The sequence below is a fragment of the Nyctereutes procyonoides genome, unplaced genomic scaffold (assembly GCF_905146905.1).
Source record: "Nyctereutes procyonoides isolate TBG_1078 unplaced genomic scaffold, NYPRO_anot_genome, whole genome shotgun sequence".
Lineage (NCBI taxonomy): Eukaryota > Metazoa > Chordata > Mammalia > Carnivora > Canidae > Nyctereutes > Nyctereutes procyonoides.
Window position 1 is genome coordinate 1413279 of NW_026575024.1, and position 16257 is coordinate 1429535.

Genomic DNA, 16257 nt, shown 5'->3' on the forward strand with positions numbered 1-16257 from the left:
CAGAGACACACTTCCCCAGTGGGCAGCGGGGCCTGGGGGCCTCCCTGGGCCGAGCCGCGGGGCCTCCCCCCCTCACACCGGATTCCACGCTGCCTGCAGCCTCTCGCAGGGGTGCGGGCCGGGAGGTCCAGCACAGCTGCCTGGAACCCGTGTGACCTGGGGCACGCGCGTGGACGGAGTCGGCACCCCAGGACCCTGCTTCCCAGAGAGGCCGGCTCGGAGTTCAGGCTCAGGCTGACGCAGGTGTGCCCTCCACACACACACACACACACACACACACACACACACACACACTCATCTGCCCAGAGGATGGGCTGAGCAGGGGGCTCCTGGGGATGCCTCTGAGCCGGGGGAGGGGCCTGCCCTGGGGGCCAGCTGTCCAGGCCAGGAGGACCCCCCACGCATCTCCAACCTCCTCAAGTCCCAGTTCCCCTGCGGCTGGGTGCGGAGGGGCCCGGCCGGTGGTGGTCAGAGTTGGGCGGGAGGAGGAAGCCAGGCTCTTCCGAGCCCCGCCCCTGGAGCTCACTCCTTGGATAATCTGCCCCTCCCCCACCCCGCCCCTCCCCCACCCCCACCCTGGACAGAGGGATGGAATGCCGGCCCCTGGCTGCCCGCCCCCTTGCAGGGGGACACTTCCTCATGGACCAGGGCCATAAGTGCCCCATAAATGTGGGGGGAGGAAATGACTGACCAAGTCCTTCTTCCTTGCTAACTTGCCCTCCTGACTGACCCCCAGTTTTGGCCTCAGTTTCCCCACTTGTAAGAAGGAAATGTGGCCGGCCGGCCTGGGAGTCAGGAAGAAGGGAGACGGGGCGACTTGGGGGTGACTGGCTGGACACGTGGGCAGGGGCTAAGGTGGAAGAGACGCCTCCCCGCCTGCCCTGCCCACCTGCCCCCAGAGGCCCCTCCGTGAGGCCGCTGTGCAGCCTGGCTGGGGTAGCAAATCCACCCTCCACACCGCCCCCTCCCCGGGCACACCAGCTGGCACGGGGTGGGGGCACAGGGTGGGCACATTCTCCTCTGCCCATCTCACCCCCCCACTCCCAGCCACCAGTTGCTCCCGGGGCAGCTGTCTGCCGGGAAGCGTCTACCCGGATTAATTAACCCTCCCCGCACCGGGCGCCCTGGCTGACGCGGCACATTCTCCGGCAGCCTCTCCTCCCTCCCGCCTGCTCAGGCCCTCGGATGGCGGAGGCCTGGCCGCTAGGGGGCTCAAAGGGCACCCACCCGCCCCCTCTGCCGCCCCCAGGGACGTGGGGGAGCTGACCTGGGGTGAGGGTGTGGGGTGGGAGGCTCCCTAGCTATCAGGACCCCGAGCTATCAAAGGGGTGCCAGGGTTCAGAGCCCGGTGCAGTGATGTGCAGGGGAGGACCTCTGGGCAGGAGGGCGGACGGGGTGGGGACAGGTCAAATTCCCCATCTGGGAACTCTGCTACTGCCCAGAGGTGGCTTCCATCTGTCCGTCGCCAGGGATCATAAATTAGCTCTTGGGCTGGCCTGTGGGCTCTGGGGACTCCAGATTACCGCCCCCCACCGACTCCCGCCCATCCTCCGGGCCAGCTCCTCCCCCACTCAAACCTTCCCCTACAAAGGTAACTGCCTCCTTCCGCTCCCCCAGGTAGAACTAAAAGAAAAGTTACGAAATCCTGGAGGGCTGGAGGGTCATCCCCACCGTGTATTTCCCAACTCAGAGCAGAAAGGGCCGCCAGCTCCTTGAGAAACAGGACCTGCCAGAGGCCAGGGACGGCCAGGGGGGTGTGGGTGGTGGTGCACCCCTCCGGAAGGGCCGCAGCTGCAGGACCCCACTGGGACCAGCTGGCCGCCACCCCATGCACTCATTTCACCCGCCACCAGGCCTGTCCCGGGGGTCCCACGTGGGACATACACCCAGCTGGCCTAGCTCGGAGAATTGCGGGGAGCTGCCAGCCCAGCAGCTGCACATGCCCCCCTCACCCCCCAGGCTCCCCATGAGGCCGCTGTGGGCCAGGAGCCGGAGGGGAGGAGACCCAGTGGCCACAGCCCCCCAAACACAGAAACAGCTGGGACCCAACCCTGAGCTCCGGCCTCTGGGTCCTGTGTCATTTCCCAAGCATCCTCCGGCAAGCGGGGGCCTGCCCAGCAGGGGGAGTGGCCCGGAGCCGGCGGGCGCCGAAGATGGTGGAGCCCACAGCTCCAAGCACAGGCACCTCGGGCACCGGGGCGGGCTCCCAGCCGGCCACTGCGCTCAGGGACTCGCGGGTCCTTTGCAGCCCGTCTGCCCGGCGCCCGCCCGCAGGCTCTGAGCATCCTCCCTTGGCCCCAGGAGCCCGCAGTGGGCACCTGTGTCCGAGGCCCTGGGATCCGTTTCCCTATTTGAGAATAATCAAAAGCCGAGTCTGTGCAGGGGGGAGCTGGCAGGGTGGAATTGGAGCCAGAGGGGATCCCTGGGTGGCGCAGCGGTTTCACGCCTGCCTTTGGCCCAGGGCGCGATGGTGGAGTCCTGGGATTCGGTCCGCGTCGGGCTCCCTGCATGGAGCCTGCTTCTCCCTCTGCCTGTGTCTCTGCCTCTCTCTCTCTCTATGTCTATCATAAATAAATAAATAAAATAAGTTAAAAAAAAAAAAAAGGAATTGGAGCCAGGGACGCATGGGGTCCCCAAGCCGGGCCTTTCTATCGGGCTGTAGTTCCGACTCCCTCGGGCCCCCACCCAAGGCCACTCAAGGCTGGCGGGAGCGCACCGTCACCTGCACAGGGGGAGAGCGAGCCCCGGGACCGCGGGGGCTGCACAGGGTCGGCGGAGGGCCCCGGAGCGGTCCGGCTCCCGCGGGGCAGGCGCCCTGGGCTGAGCCGGCCGGGCCGTGGTGCGGCCTGACTTCCCGCCGCAGCGCCCGCCCCCGGGCCGCCGGGAGGTGCCCGAAGTTAGGGAAACAAAGAGCGGAGGCGCGGGCTGGGAAGGGCCGCCGGGGTACCGGGGCGCGGGGAGGGCGCGACCCCACAGCCTGGCCCCGGGCCAGCAGGTGCCCCTTCCCGGGCCGGCGCGCCGGGGTCCGAAGGGTTAAGGCCGGCGGCCGCCCCTCCCCGGGCGCGGGGCTCGGGCGCCCGGGCGGGCCGGGGCGGGGCCTGGCGTCCGCGGGCGGGGCGAGCCGAGCGGCCGCCGCACTCCGCCGGGCTCCCGCGGCGCCGAGGTCCCGGAGCGAAGATGGCGAGGCCGGGCGCGCGGCGGGGCGCGGGGGGCGCGGGGGGCGCGGGGGGGGCGCACGGGCCGGGGGCGCGCTGCTGCTGGCGGGCCTGGCGCTGCTGGGCGCGGCGCGGGCGCGGGCGGCGGCGGGCGGCGACCTCAGCCTGCACCCGCCCTACTTCAACCTGGCCGAGGGCGCCCGCATCTCCGCGTCGGCCACCTGCGGGGAGGAGGCCTCGGCGCGCGGCGCCCCGCGCCCCACCGAGGACCTCTACTGCAAGCTGGTGGGCGGCCCGGTGGCCGGCGGGGACCCCAACCAGACCATCCAGGTGAGCGCGGCCCGGGCGCGGGCGAGGACGCGGGGCGGGGGCCTGGCCGGGGCGCCCAGGTGCGGCCCGGCCCGGCCCGGCTTCGGGACGCCGAGGGGGCCCGGCTGGGCCTGGCGGCTCCGCGAGGGAGGCGCGCGCCCCCCGGCGAAGGACCCCGGCGGGGGGAGGGGGCGCCCGCTCCGCCTTGCCCGGGACGGGCCGGGACCTGCCTGCGGGGCGGAGGGCGCGGGGCGCGGGCGTTCCTCGAGTCTGGGGCCAGACCTGCGGGCTCTCCCGCCCCAGCAGAGGGTGAAGCGGCTCCCCCGCGTCTGGGGTGACGCACCCTCCAGGTGTGCGCGGTGGCGGCCAGCAGGGGTGTTTTTAACGGGGATGGGAGCAGATGCAAACCCAGGCAGCAGCTCTGCCCCACAGGTGCAGGGGGGGGGGTGGGTTCTGTGGGCCTCACGCTCCCTGGGGAGACGGGGTTGCAACCCCTGCAGACCCTCCCGGAGGCGGGCCCACCCGGCCATGAGTCTGCAGGTGTGAGTGGGTTAGGTGGCATCACCTGGCAGGGACACCTGACCAACAGCAGGGCTGTGAAGACCCTCTGGACTTCGGTTGAGTGTGGGATCCCGTGAGGCCCTTTGGCCGGTGAGGCCTCCTAGGTTACCCTTGGAGGGGGGCAGGGTCGGCACCAGGGGCTCCTTCACACCCATACTAGGCCCCTCGCCCCACCCCTGCCGAACCTTAGGAAGAATGGGGGCCCCAAGGCGATTGTAACCTGAGTCACCACCATCCTGTTGAAGAGGCAGGGGGAGGGGAGGAGGGCACTTAGAGGCAGATTAGCCAGGGTGGGTGATCCTGGAGGAGCCTCAGCTGGACCCCTGCCCGCCCGCTGCCCTGGCCCCCGCCACGTGGGGAGGAGCTGAGCCGAGCGGGAAGCTGGCGCCACAGAGCCATGCCGCCCGTGGGCTCACCTGTGTGCTCCGTCTGAGCCCAGCGCAGCTGGACGTTCAAGCCCACATTTCAGATAGGGAAACTGAGGCTCAGAAAGCTGCACTGGGGACACCTGCTGCAACCCCCACAGCCAGGCCAGGAGCCAGCTGGGGCAAGTGGTGACAGCCTGACCCAGCTGCCATCAGAGGGTCTGGGTGGTGGGAAGGAGCTTGTGTGGGTGGGGGTGTCCAGAGCTGCCGCACGGGGGGGCCGGCCGGGCCCTCGATGCCCGTCTTCCCGGCTCTCTGAGCCCTCTCTGAGCTCGCCGCCTGGACCCCTGCGGGCTTCCTTACTGTGTTTAGAGGAGCAGCCTGGGGCCCCGGGGCCAGAGCCCCTTTCCTGTGCGTCGCCCTACGGGTGTGGCTCCTCACCTGCAAAATGGGCACAGTGCAGAGCCCGCATCACCTGAGGCCGTGAGCTTGGGCTGAGGAGCCCGGGAAGCCACGGGCTATGCAGCGACTGACCCAGCGACTGACCCAGTGACTGAGGCTGACAAACATGGGGTCACAGGGGAGGGAGCACGGGGGAGGGTGCTCCTGAGTGAGCTCAGGGTTAGGCAGGAGAGGGGAGAGCCGGAAGCTTCCACTGTGGCCCTCATCCGGAGGCCGCCAGGTGTGCAAGGATGGGCACTAGCTGCTGGACACTAGCTGGACAGCCGCGTGGCCCCGGGGGGCAGAGGGCCTGCTCACTGTCTTGGCCTTTAAGGCGCTGCCGCCAGGCCCCAGCTGGAGCCGAGGGGCTGGGGCAGGAGGGGCCGGGGAGGTGACGCCCACGTCCTCTGTGTCCCAGGAGCTCAGTCTTGGGCTAGCACGGGCCTGGGGCCTCAGAGGATGTGGGGCCTGAGCAGAGGGGCTGGCAGCTCCCCGGGCCCCCGAAAGAGGGGGGCAGAGGCTAGCGGGGCGTCCCATGTGGGGCCTGCTGTTTGGGCGAAGTGGTCCTGTGGGCCCTGGAGCAGACAGAGGGCCCCGGGGGCATTGCAGCGCCATGGCCTCAGGTGGGCACTGCAGGAATTCCGGGCTGGCCCTGTGCCCCACAGGGGAAGTCGGGGGCTCAGCTGCCGGCCTGGTGACTCACGGGGAGGGGACGTCCTTACCGTTGCTCCCTATTTCCTTACTCTGTTCCTGGCAGGACCCTCTGTGGCGGAGGGTGGAGGGAGCCTGGTTTCCCCAGCACTGTCCACTGTGATCTAGGCCAGGGTGACAGCCGGCCGGGAGGCCCATGTCACCAAGAGATGCCCACTGTCACCTTTCATGGGGACTAGAGTCACTTCTCCTTGAGTCTCTGGGTGGGCCCGAGCAGAAAGTTTCCTGGGCCCGTGCACCCAGCTTCCGCCTGGGCTTGCTTGGGGGGTCAGGGGTCTGACCACAGGCGGCGTTTTCTGGAAGGTCCACGTCCTGTAAGTCCTGTAAGGTCTGCTACCACCCTCGGCCCCCCAGGCCCCTGATGGCTCACACCCATGTTTGTGGTGCTTCCCGCAATCCCTTGGGCTCCTCCTCTGTTTATCCTGGGAGCCAGAGCCCGGCTTCCGGTCTGGGGGTCACGTTTGAGCTAGGCAGTGGAGCCTGCACGGAGTATGGTCTTTTCCCGCTCCACTCCCCAGGTGTGGCAGCTTCATGGGGGGGGGGACAAGGTAAAGGGGGGGCAGCCCCCCCCCCCGAGCTCTAGGCCCCTGAGGGGGCAGTAAATTGAGAATCACTAAGAACTGGAGAATTTCAGGTCTGTGATAGGATAAAGAAAGGAGGGTGATGTGTGGGGGTTAGCTGCCTGGGTGGTCTAGAGCGCTGGGCCCCCGCGCAGGAGGTGACATCTGAGCTGAGACAGGACAGCAGACGAGAGCCCAAAGCCCGCTGGCAGGAACAAGGTCTGAGACAGGGCGACCCAGAGCACCTAACACAAGGGGTCCTGGGAGCCTGCTGGGTGGGCGGCTGGGTGCCCGGGGCCGGCACATGTGGTCTCACTGGGCAGACCCGCCTTCGTGCAGTTGTGGGGTGTCCGTGGCCACCAGGCCTGGGAGTGGGGGAGCAAGGGATCTCCCACGCTCCCACCTCCAACTCCTAGGACGGGGTCTGGCCCCCTGGGAAGTCGGGAGGGGTGGGGCAGCCACATTTCCCAGACGCGGCCTCTGGGGCCTCCATCAATGCCAAGTCCCAGAGGGCTGCCTTTGTGTGCAGAGGGATGGCAGGTCTGGTTTCCTCCGGGGTGGGGGTTGGGCCTCTGCTCGGCGGGCGGCCAGGGCCCAGCTCTGCCCCCCCCCGCCCCCGCTGCCCCCCACGCCCCCGGGCTCCCAGCACCTGCTCCTCCCTGCCAGGGACAGGCCTCCAGCAGGTGGCTGGTCCGTGAAAGAAGCAGCTGCCAGGCCCCGTGTGGGATCCGTTCATCTTGCTGTGGCCAAGGCAGGTGCCAGCGTTACCCCCACTCTTCGGATGGGGACACTGAGGCTCATCGAGCCGTGACTTGGCCTGGTCCCAGGGCTCGGAAGCGCCAGAACCAGGAGGTCCAGGCCTCGCCTGGGCAGCCTCCACTCCGGGGGCCTCTCCCCACAGGCTGCCGGAACGGCTTAATTCCTCTCTGGAGGCCCTAATCCAGGCTCTGGGCGGGAGCCTGCCACCAGGGTTGTGGGGGAGGGGGCCTGCCGTCCTAGCCACCTGCGCCCCTCCCCGGGCCTTCCGTGCCGGAGTGTGAAGTCCCCCTGGAGCGGCCCTGTCCCTCGCGGTGCCACTGGCCTGTGTGGGGTGTGCTCCTACCTTCTTCCCGGCCCTGGGCCTGCAGGGGTAACCCATCCGCCTGGAGCACACCCTCCACTTGCAGTGTAGGTCTCAGATGCCACCTCCTCCAAGAGGCCTGCAGGGATTTTCCCACCAAAAGAGGGTGCTCCTCTCCTTCCCTGCTCCCCGTTTCCCCCACGAGGCCTGTGGGCCTGTGGCCGTCTTTCCCACGAACCGAGCCGTATCCCCTGAGTCCAGAATGTAGTGGGCCCTCGATGTGTGCTTGCCGAGCAAACGGGGGAGCGGTGGGCGAGGGGAGGCGGTGGAGGCCCGCGTGGTGGTGGGAAGGTGACCCTGGACCATCCGACCCTCCCCAGGGCCAGTACTGCGACATCTGCACAGCCGCGAACAGCAACAGGGCGCACCCCGTGAGCAATGCCATCGACGGCACGGAGCGCTGGTGGCAGAGCCCGCCACTGTCCCGGGGACTGGAGTACAACGAGGTCAACGTCACGCTGGACCTGGGCCAGGTAGGGTCCTCGCCCCTGCGGCCCGGAGCTCCCCCTGCTGCGTGCAGGGGAGAGGAGGGTGGAGCGGCGCACCGGGTCGGGGTTAGGGAGAGGGGCGGCCGGTGGGTTAGGGAGGGGGTCAGGGAGAGGGGTGGTGGGCGGGTTAGGGAGAGGGTTAGGGAGAAGGGCAGGGAGAGGGGCGGGCTCCGCGGCGGGAGGCCCGTGTTTACTTGGAGGAATTCCTTCGCGCAGAGCCTGGCGCTGCCTGGCGGCCGTGGGAGGGGCCCCAGGAACGAGGCGGCCTTGGAAGTGGACATTCCTGGAATACCTGCGCTGGGGGGGCACCTTGGGGTTAGGTGCGCCTGGGGAGGCCTGGGCTCTGTGTGCCCCTTGGCCCTTGACGCCCGGGGCAGGGGGAGGGGGCAGGCGGTTCTCAGTGACAGAGGAGCCGGCGTGTTGGATGTGGCCGACTTCGGACTCCCTCAGGCTACGTCCTGCTCCCAGTGGCCTCCGGGCCCCTCCAGGGACGGGCCAGCAGTCACGCTGCCACCAGGCTGCGGTGGGGGCAGGTCGAGGAGGCCGAGCCGGGGAGTGGCCACCACCAGGCCTGCAGGACCCTCCCGTTCAGGTGGCCTGCGGTGCCTCACTGAGTTTGAGTCAGGACCGGTGCCGTGAAGCCCCCTCACTGGCCCGCTACCGCCACCAGCTGGGGACCCACGGGCAGGGAGCCCCCCGCCCCCTGCCCAGCTCCTTCCCCCTGCACTTTGGCTGCCTCTTCCTAGGGCACAACAGCTAATCCCAGGCCCAGGCCACCTGCTGGGATCTGAGCCCGCGCCTCTCACCGCCCACCTTCTCCCCCACCAGGCCTGTGGCCCCAGGCTGGAGGGGCAGGGGGTCCCCAAATCTGCCCACGGGGCCCGTCCTTCCAGCAACGTCCCCACCTCTCCTAATGCCATCAGGGCGACAGCAGGACCGAGGTTCACCAACGGGCAGACGCCCACCGGGTGGTTCACTGGGATGGAGGCAACCCCAACTGTGAAAGGACTGGAGGGGAGACGGGTCCTTTCCAGCTGTGTTGGAGGGAGAGCGACTTACCCACACACCTCTCCCTCCCCCACCCCTCCTTCCTTTTCTCTGCCCACCGGAGTCTCTTTCCACCCCCATCCCTCCCTGCCTCCTCTCCAGGGGCCGCTTGGATGGGGCTGGGGGACGAGGGCCCCTGCCCACCGATGTGCTGTGGGGTCGGGCAGGGCAGATGGACCCAGTTTCGAGCTCTATGGGTGACAGAAATCTTCCTGGGCAAGTTTCCTGCCGAGACAGGCTCCCAGAGGATTTTCCACATGCTCCCCACCCTCGTGGAAAGGGAGCTCGTAGCCTCTGAGCTGAGCCACCGAGGAGCGACGGGTCCCTTCGGGGTGCACCTGCTTGCTGGGGTTGGGGATGGAAACCGGGTCCATTGGTGCCCTGTTGGGGAGTAGAGAAGCCCCACGTAGGGTAGGAAGAGGACCAGGGAAGGTTCTGGACAGTAGAGACCACTGGGGCTGGAGCACCAGGGGATGTGTTTGGGGGCCTAGAATGTGGCCCTTGTAGTGACCAGGGTCTGAGCCCTCAGGACCCCCTTGTCTGGTGGTGTCCTGAGGATGACCCCAGGGCAGGACCCGTGAGCCCACTCCCTGGTGCAGACAGGGTGACAGGCTGAGCCAGGGGGGCCTGGCCAGGCCAGCACGGCCCAAGGGCCAGAGCCTGAGATCCTGGCCGCTTATGGGGTTTTCCTACTTTGGGGCCAGGCAGTTGTCTGAGGCATGGTGCTGGGGTGGGGCTGGGCTGCGGTCAGGAAGCGAGGCTGAGCGGGCAGTGGGTCTGGGCACACCCCCTGTGGCGGGCAGCCAGCAGCCTTTGTTCTGGGATCTGGAGCGGATTCCCCGGGAAGGGGGAGGAGGCAGCTGGCACTGGGCATCAGGGGGCCTTCCTGCCCCCAGGAGAACAGAAAGGGGGCAGGTGGGCTGCGTGACAGCTCTCAGCTCGTGCCTGATGAGTGGGCACCGGGAGGGTGGGGCTTGGTCTCGAGGTGTCCATCTGCCTGGGGTGTGGGGGCCCCAAGGAGCCTGCTCCCTCTTGCCCTGAGTCACCTCTTGTCCCCTGTGGTCTTTTCTGTCTCACGGCAGGCGGGGGACGGTGGAACTGCCTTCCTTCCCATTTTGCAGATGGAGAAACTGAGGCTCTGGGAGTAAAGTCCTGGCTGGGACGGGCAATGGGGAGCCCCGGGCCTTGGCTCCCTGCCCTGCTTGTCTGTAGACCTTGGCCGGGAACCCTCAGACCTGAGAGAACCAGGCTGTTGGTCGGACACTGCTGGGTGCCAACCCCAGAAGTGGGTCTCCTCCGGGGTGCAGGAGGGGGCCCCACATGTAGTCCCAGGGACCTGCCGGGGGTCCTCCTGGGTCCTCCTGCCAGCCTGAGCCTCCCCTTCCCTGTACCCGGGGCAAGGGGGGTGTCGTCTCTAACCGCCCAGGGTAGATCCTGGCTCATGAGAGCTGCCCCCACCAGTGGCTCCGCCATGGGGTCCCAGCCCCCTCCTCCCCCGCCCAGGGCTCTTTTTTTTTTTTAAAGATTTATTTATTTATTTATTTATTTATTTATTTATTTATTTATTTATTTATTTATTTATTTATTTATTTATTTATGATAGAGAGAGAGAGGCAGAGACACAGGCAGAGGGAGAAGCAGGCTCTATGCAAGGAGCCTGACATGGGACTCAATCCCGGGCCTCCAGGATCACACCCTGGGCTGCCGGCGGAGCTAAACCGCTGAGCCACCGGGGCTGTCCCCTGCCCAGGGGTCTTAAGGAGCTGGGCAGAGCTAGCTGGGGCTTGCTGTGGGGTGGGGGCTCTGTCCCTTGGCAGACGTCCCCTGGGGCCTGGCCATGGAGGAGGGACTCTCCCCGGCGGTCCCCTCCCTTACCTGCCCACCGTAGGCACACTGCCCACATCTGGCTTCAGGTGGGGAGTGCTGACCCCCCCAGCTGTTCTTCCCCTGCGATAGGGCAGGGCGGCCCTAAGTCTCAGCCCTGAGAGGCCAGGTATGGCAGGGGGAGCAGGGCGGAGGGGGACTGGGCCCCGGCATCAGGGGGTAGGCCGGGGTGGTTGAGGACTAGAAGTGCCAGGCTCAGGAGTCTGTGCCCTGCTTGGGGGGCAGCAGGGAGACAGGACACCAGATGGGGGTGCCGGGGAGCAAAGCTTGGGCACAGCTGCCGACCGTGGGCAGTGGGTGAGCCCCCCCCCCGGCACTTGGGGAAACTGAGCCAGTGTGGAGGACCAAGACCCCGGGGTTGGGCTTGGCCACGGCCCGGACGTGTGAGCTGTGCCTCCTGTGTACACGGGGACGAGAGCCCCTGTGTGTGGGCGACATGCCTTGGCCAGGGCCCCAGAGTGCACTGGCTGCCGGGCTCTTAGGATCCCCGTGCAGCCCTGCCCTGCCCGCCCCGGGTCTAGGCGGCTCGCCCTCGGACGCCGGCCGGCTCGGGGCTCCCTGGGCAGGCCTCCGGGTCCCGGTGTGCCTGCGGGCCTGCCGGCTTAGGAGGCTGCGGCCACTGGCCTGGCGTCCTGGTCCAGCTGGGCACGCGGCCATGTGGCCACCACCCTGGCAGCGTCAGCGGGGTTGTTCAAGGGAAGTGGCAGGAAGTCTGGCCCAGGCTGGCCAGGCTCTGGTTACGCAGCCCCTGGAGCCAGGACAGGTGCGGGGGCTGGACCGGACGTGGGCCCTTGAGCTGGGCTCCCTGGGGGAGGACGCTGGGGGTCCTGGTGGCATCCCTGGGGTAGACGTCCCCAGGTCAGGCCCACCTCTCATGAAAATGAGCAAGACCCTTTGCTCAGAAGACAAGGGGCCAGAGGAGCCACCCGTGCCCAGGCCTGGGGGCCGTTTGTCCCCTGCCCTGCGTGGCTCATCCGTGCGACGCTTGCACGCGGCCGTCCCAGCGTCTCTCCTCACCCTGGGCACGCACACCTCCCTGCCACCTCCTGTGTCCCCGCCAGGCCCTAGTGGCCCCCAGAGCCTCCTGTTTTCTGGGTTTCAAACCCCACGCGTTGGTCTCCAGCAGGATCACTCGCTGAGACTAAATTGTTTAGGTTTGGGGGCTCCCCCTGGGATAAACTCTACTTCCTGTGGCCTAGGATTGACCATCTGGTCTGACCTGGGCCAGGCTGCAGGGAGGAGGGGACAGGGCAGGGAGCCCGGGGCTGGGGCCGGGCCTGAAACCTTCAATGCTGGAGGCCCGAGACAGCCCTTAGAGGGCGGGGGGGGGGGGGGTGTCCCTGAATGGCCCCCGGCCCAGCGCTGGCGAGGTGCTAAGCCGTGCAGGACACTTGTCTTCCACTCTTCCCAGTGAGTTCCTACACACCTGTCGGAGGCCCCCCTGGTCCCCGCCACCTCTCCACCCTGCTGTGCACACCTGTGCGCCGGGCACCTCGACCAGAGCGAGCCCTGAAGCCACCGAGCATCCTCCGCGTGTCCCAGTTGTGCCTTCCTGCCCGCGGTGGCTTCCCACCCCCTGCCCCTCCTGGCGCCGGTCCACGAGGAGCCTGTGCTCAGGGCCCCGATCCCGTCGTGCGGATCCCGTCGCGGCGTGCGGCCGGCTGTGCTTGTTTAGGCAGCGGGGGGGGGGGGGGGGGGGGGGGGGGGGGGGGCTGGAGGACACGCGCCTGCCCCAGTCCCGCCGGACGATTTGTTTTCGTCACTGCCCGGGTTTCTGTGCTGGGAGGTGGGCAGACCTGGGGCAGGGGCCTTGAGGGTGGTCCCACAGTCTGGGGGGGAACCCAGGAGGTCTGGGTGCCCCCGGGGCTCACTCCAAGGGGAAGCCCGGACGCCTGGTCTAGGAGGGGCTTCCTGCCTCCGCCCAGCCGCAGCCTGGGACCCTGGCCCGGCCCGGGAATCGGCACGGGCCCTGCTTCCTGTGGGGCCAGGACTGAGTCACAGACTGCCCGGTGATTCATACCGCCCAGCCCGGCGGAGGGGGCAGGCTCCCTCCTCCCCTGGGACGGGGGCACGAGGGCCGACCTGGGTCTCCCCAGCCCCGAGGTGGGCCAGGGTGGCTGTGCCGGCCACGGCCCCGCCCTTGGTGATATGGGCGCCTGAGGCCACGAGGTTGCTGACCAGCTGCCCCCCCACCCCCTTCCCATCCTTGGGGGCGTCAGAGACCCCCGGCAGGGCCCGTGGCACCAGTCTTCTTCATGGGCTCTCCCCTCGTCTAGAACCCGGCCCTGGCCCTGCACACTGCCCCTCCCCGCTGCCAGCTCCACAGCAGAGGTGCGGGGTGGCTTCGGGGCCTCTGCAGCACCCCTGCCGGGTGGCTGCCCACCCCCCCGGGGTAGGTGGTGTCCGCCTGCTGGGGGCCCTTGGAGCCATCACACCACCTTGAGAGGTACTGTCCCTGAGCCACACACCTCTGCTGTTTGTCTTCCTTCTGCCTCTGTCCCAGGAGGGGAAGTGACAGCCCAGGACCACACAGCCCCCCTGATGCCTGGGAACCAGCCCCCCGCCCTCTGGGCCTCCTGCCCTGGCCCCAGCCCCCATCAGGCAGCGGTCTCCGGGGCCTGTCCCCCTCCCGGGGAGGCCTGACCTTCCATGGCGAGGCTGGGTGTGGGGGCCGGGGGTGCGGTGGCCGAGAGGCAGGTCCGGCTGCTGTGCTGGAGACGTGCCGGCCCCCAAAATAGCCAGATTTTTAAAAATAACTCGAGAGGCTTTTGTTTGGCTTTTGCTTTAAAAGACATTTTTTTCCTGCTACACAGAACTTTGTAGCAGCGGGAAAGGTCAGCCCCAGTTGGCAGCGGAGCTGAGCAGGCGGGCCGGTGGGGGAGGGCCGAGTCCAGGAGGCCGGGGACCGCTCCGCGCCCCAGGTCACGTCCAGGGCGGCCGTGCGGTCCTGGCAGCCGGGACCATGGGACAGGAGGGGACCGCCGGGTGCGTGGGGGTGGCCGTGTCGGGCCCCTGTGTGACAGACCGGTGCCTGGGTGGCAGACAGGTGGACGCAGGGCCTTCCCTCCAAGCGTCCCAGGGTGCTGTGCACGGGGGCGGACGTTCCCCTGCCGCCCTGGTGCCGCCCTATCAGTGCGTTCAAATCAATATTTGTGCAAGTGCTCTCAGCTGGGAAAAATGCGACCAGCCGCCGACCCGGGGGAGGGACAGCGCTGGCCAGCGGAGGGGCAGCCCGGTGGCCTCGCTCGGGGAAAGGCGGGGGCGGGTCCCCTGGGACTCGGCGGGAACCTTTCATTTCCCCGGGACTTTGGTGGGGGCCTAACCGCTGCGCCCCCCCCCCAGAGCAGCCTGTGGGCGTCTCGCACACGCCCAGGCCCTGCCCTGCTGTGAGCCCCTAAACACCCGTCCTGGCATATGGGCCCCTTGCGGTCCCCGGGGCTCCCGGTAGTGCCTGAGGGGTAGCCAGGGTGCCAGGCTGGGTGTAGGGTCCGTACCCCCAGGCCCTGAAGCCCCTCCCCCGATGGGCAGGGCTACATGGATGATGAACTCAGAGCCTGGCTGTGGGTGAATGAGCTTGTGCCCCCCCAGAGGCGGCTCTTGGCTTGAATTGGGCCTGTCTCTGCAGACGCCAGGCCTGGGAAGGGCAGGACTCAGAACGGGCGTGTCAGGGGCCCGGGACCTTCCCTCCCCCGCACCCCATTCTTGCCTTCTCTCCTGGGATGACCACAGAGGCCTCAGGTTGAGGGGGGCTGGGGGTTGACTGTGGGCCTCAGGCAGCCCTGAAGAGGCCCCAATGCTCTGGGACCGGCCCAGCTGGTCTGGGGCAGCAGGTGCCAGAGAGGACCTGTACCTGGGGCCGGTGGGGTCCCACAGAGGGTGCAGTGGGGGGCTTGGAGCCTGATGTCACCCTTGAGGCTGGTGCACACTGCACTGCCCACCTGGGGGTGCCCCTGGGAGTGGGGCGGGGGTGTGGGCGCCCCTCCCAGGCCCCGAGGTGGCACATCAGCCCGTTGTGTGTGCCCGTGTCTGGGACCTCCCACTCCTCCTGAGAGCCCTCCCAGTGCAGACCGGGGGTGTCCTGAACCCCACTGTCTTCCCTGTCTGGTTTCCTTGGAGCCCAAACGGGCCCAGCCTGGACAGTGGCCTGCCTGCTTTGTTCTCTTGCCTTCGGGGCAGAGGGCTGGGGGCGGGGGCAGCACTCGCAGGCCCTCAGGGCTGCAGGGCCTGGAAACCACTGTCCCTCCCCTGAGGTCATCGTGTCTGGAGGCTGAGGCTGGGGCGGGTGCTGGGATGCCCCCCCCCGGAAGTGTGCGTGCAGGGCACAGCAGACACGCACGGCTGGCCGTGTGAGGGTGGGCCTCCCAGCCGGCCGGCCTCGTCATCCGGGCGGTGGACTGTTCCCAGTGACCTGGGGCCCCTCCTGGGATCTGAGGCCCGGGGCTGGGGGCTCTGGGCGCTGATGGGAGAACCCCTGGCCATGTGCCACATCCCCAGGGAGCTGGATGAGGGGTACCTTTGGCAGCGAGAGCCCAGTTCTGGTGCCTGGGAGGGTGCTCCAGCCTCTGGGGGGCAGCCGCCTCTTGGAAGGGCCCCTTAATTACTCCTCCGCACATGCAGCGTGGATGGGCTACAGTCGGAGCTTCCGTGAGGAGACTGCCCGATGGGGCTGGGGGGCCGAGGCTAAGGCCTGCTAGGTTGCAGGGCCGGGGGGCGGTCGACAGAGGAGGGACCTCACCAAGCCCCCGGGGCACAAGTCAGAGGGGCATCGGGGATGCTGACCTCTGGTCAGGAGGAGGTGAGAGGCAGCCATGAGCACCCCCTGGGGCCAGGGACAGGACGCAGCTTCGCCCTCCCCTGCCCGGGGCTGCCCCGACGTGCCCTCCGCCTGTGTCGCTCCAGTCTCCAGCTCCTGGGCTGGCAGGCTCCCCCCGGCCCAGCTCTGAGGGGGCTCATTCCCCAGGGTGTCTACCCCAGGGGGCCTCGGTGGCCGGGGGCCGGTCAGGAGGAGAGGGGGCAGGTCCTGAGTCAGCCCCGAGGACGATGACGGGGGTGACCGGGGTGCGGCTGGGGCGGGGACCCCGTCCTGGGAGCTGCCGGCTGTGTGCGGAGGCCAGGCTCCCGTGGGAGCTGGGGCCAGCGTTTGGCCGCTGCCCAGACCGGCCACCAGAGCTTCGGGGGCAGTGGGGCACCTGCAGTGGACACCAGACAGGCTGCCCCCAGCTGCCCCTTCCATCCCAGGCCTGCCGGCCTGAGGGACCCCTGCACCTCTGGGGCGGGGGTGGAGGGAGGCACCCCCAGGCCCGGGAGGGTGGGGTCCCCAGTGCGGGCCTCAGCAGCCACGGGTCTGAGTGAGCGGGGGCTGCTCCCTGAGCCGGCCGGGCCCCCGGAGGCCAAGCCCACGGGTGGCCGAGAGGGAGAGGAGAGCCCAGCCACGGGGCAGGCGGCCCCTCTGCCCAGCGCGGCCGACACCTCTCCGCCCCGCAGGTCTTCCACGTGGCCTATGTGCTCATCAAGTTCGCCAACTCGCCTCGGCCGGACCTCTGGGTGCTGGAGCGGTCCACGGACTTCGGCCGCACCTACCAGCCGTGGCAGTTCTTCGCCTGTGAGTCTGCGGCA

At 68.5% G+C, this 16257-nt stretch overlaps 1 protein-coding gene across 1 annotated transcript in view; it reads left to right on the forward strand.

Moving 5' to 3' along the window:
* Positions 1–2624: 2624 nt before the first annotated feature.
* The window catches only part of LAMA5 (laminin subunit alpha 5), a 46462-nt gene continuing 32829 nt past the window's right edge, over positions 2625–16257 (forward strand). Inside the window, exons 1-3 of the mRNA XM_055304591.1 lie at positions 2625–3485; positions 7543–7695; positions 16126–16243. Coding sequence (XP_055160566.1) covers positions 2625–3485; positions 7543–7695; positions 16126–16243 — 1132 coding nt within the window. The remainder of the gene's footprint in view (positions 3486–7542; positions 7696–16125; positions 16244–16257) is intronic.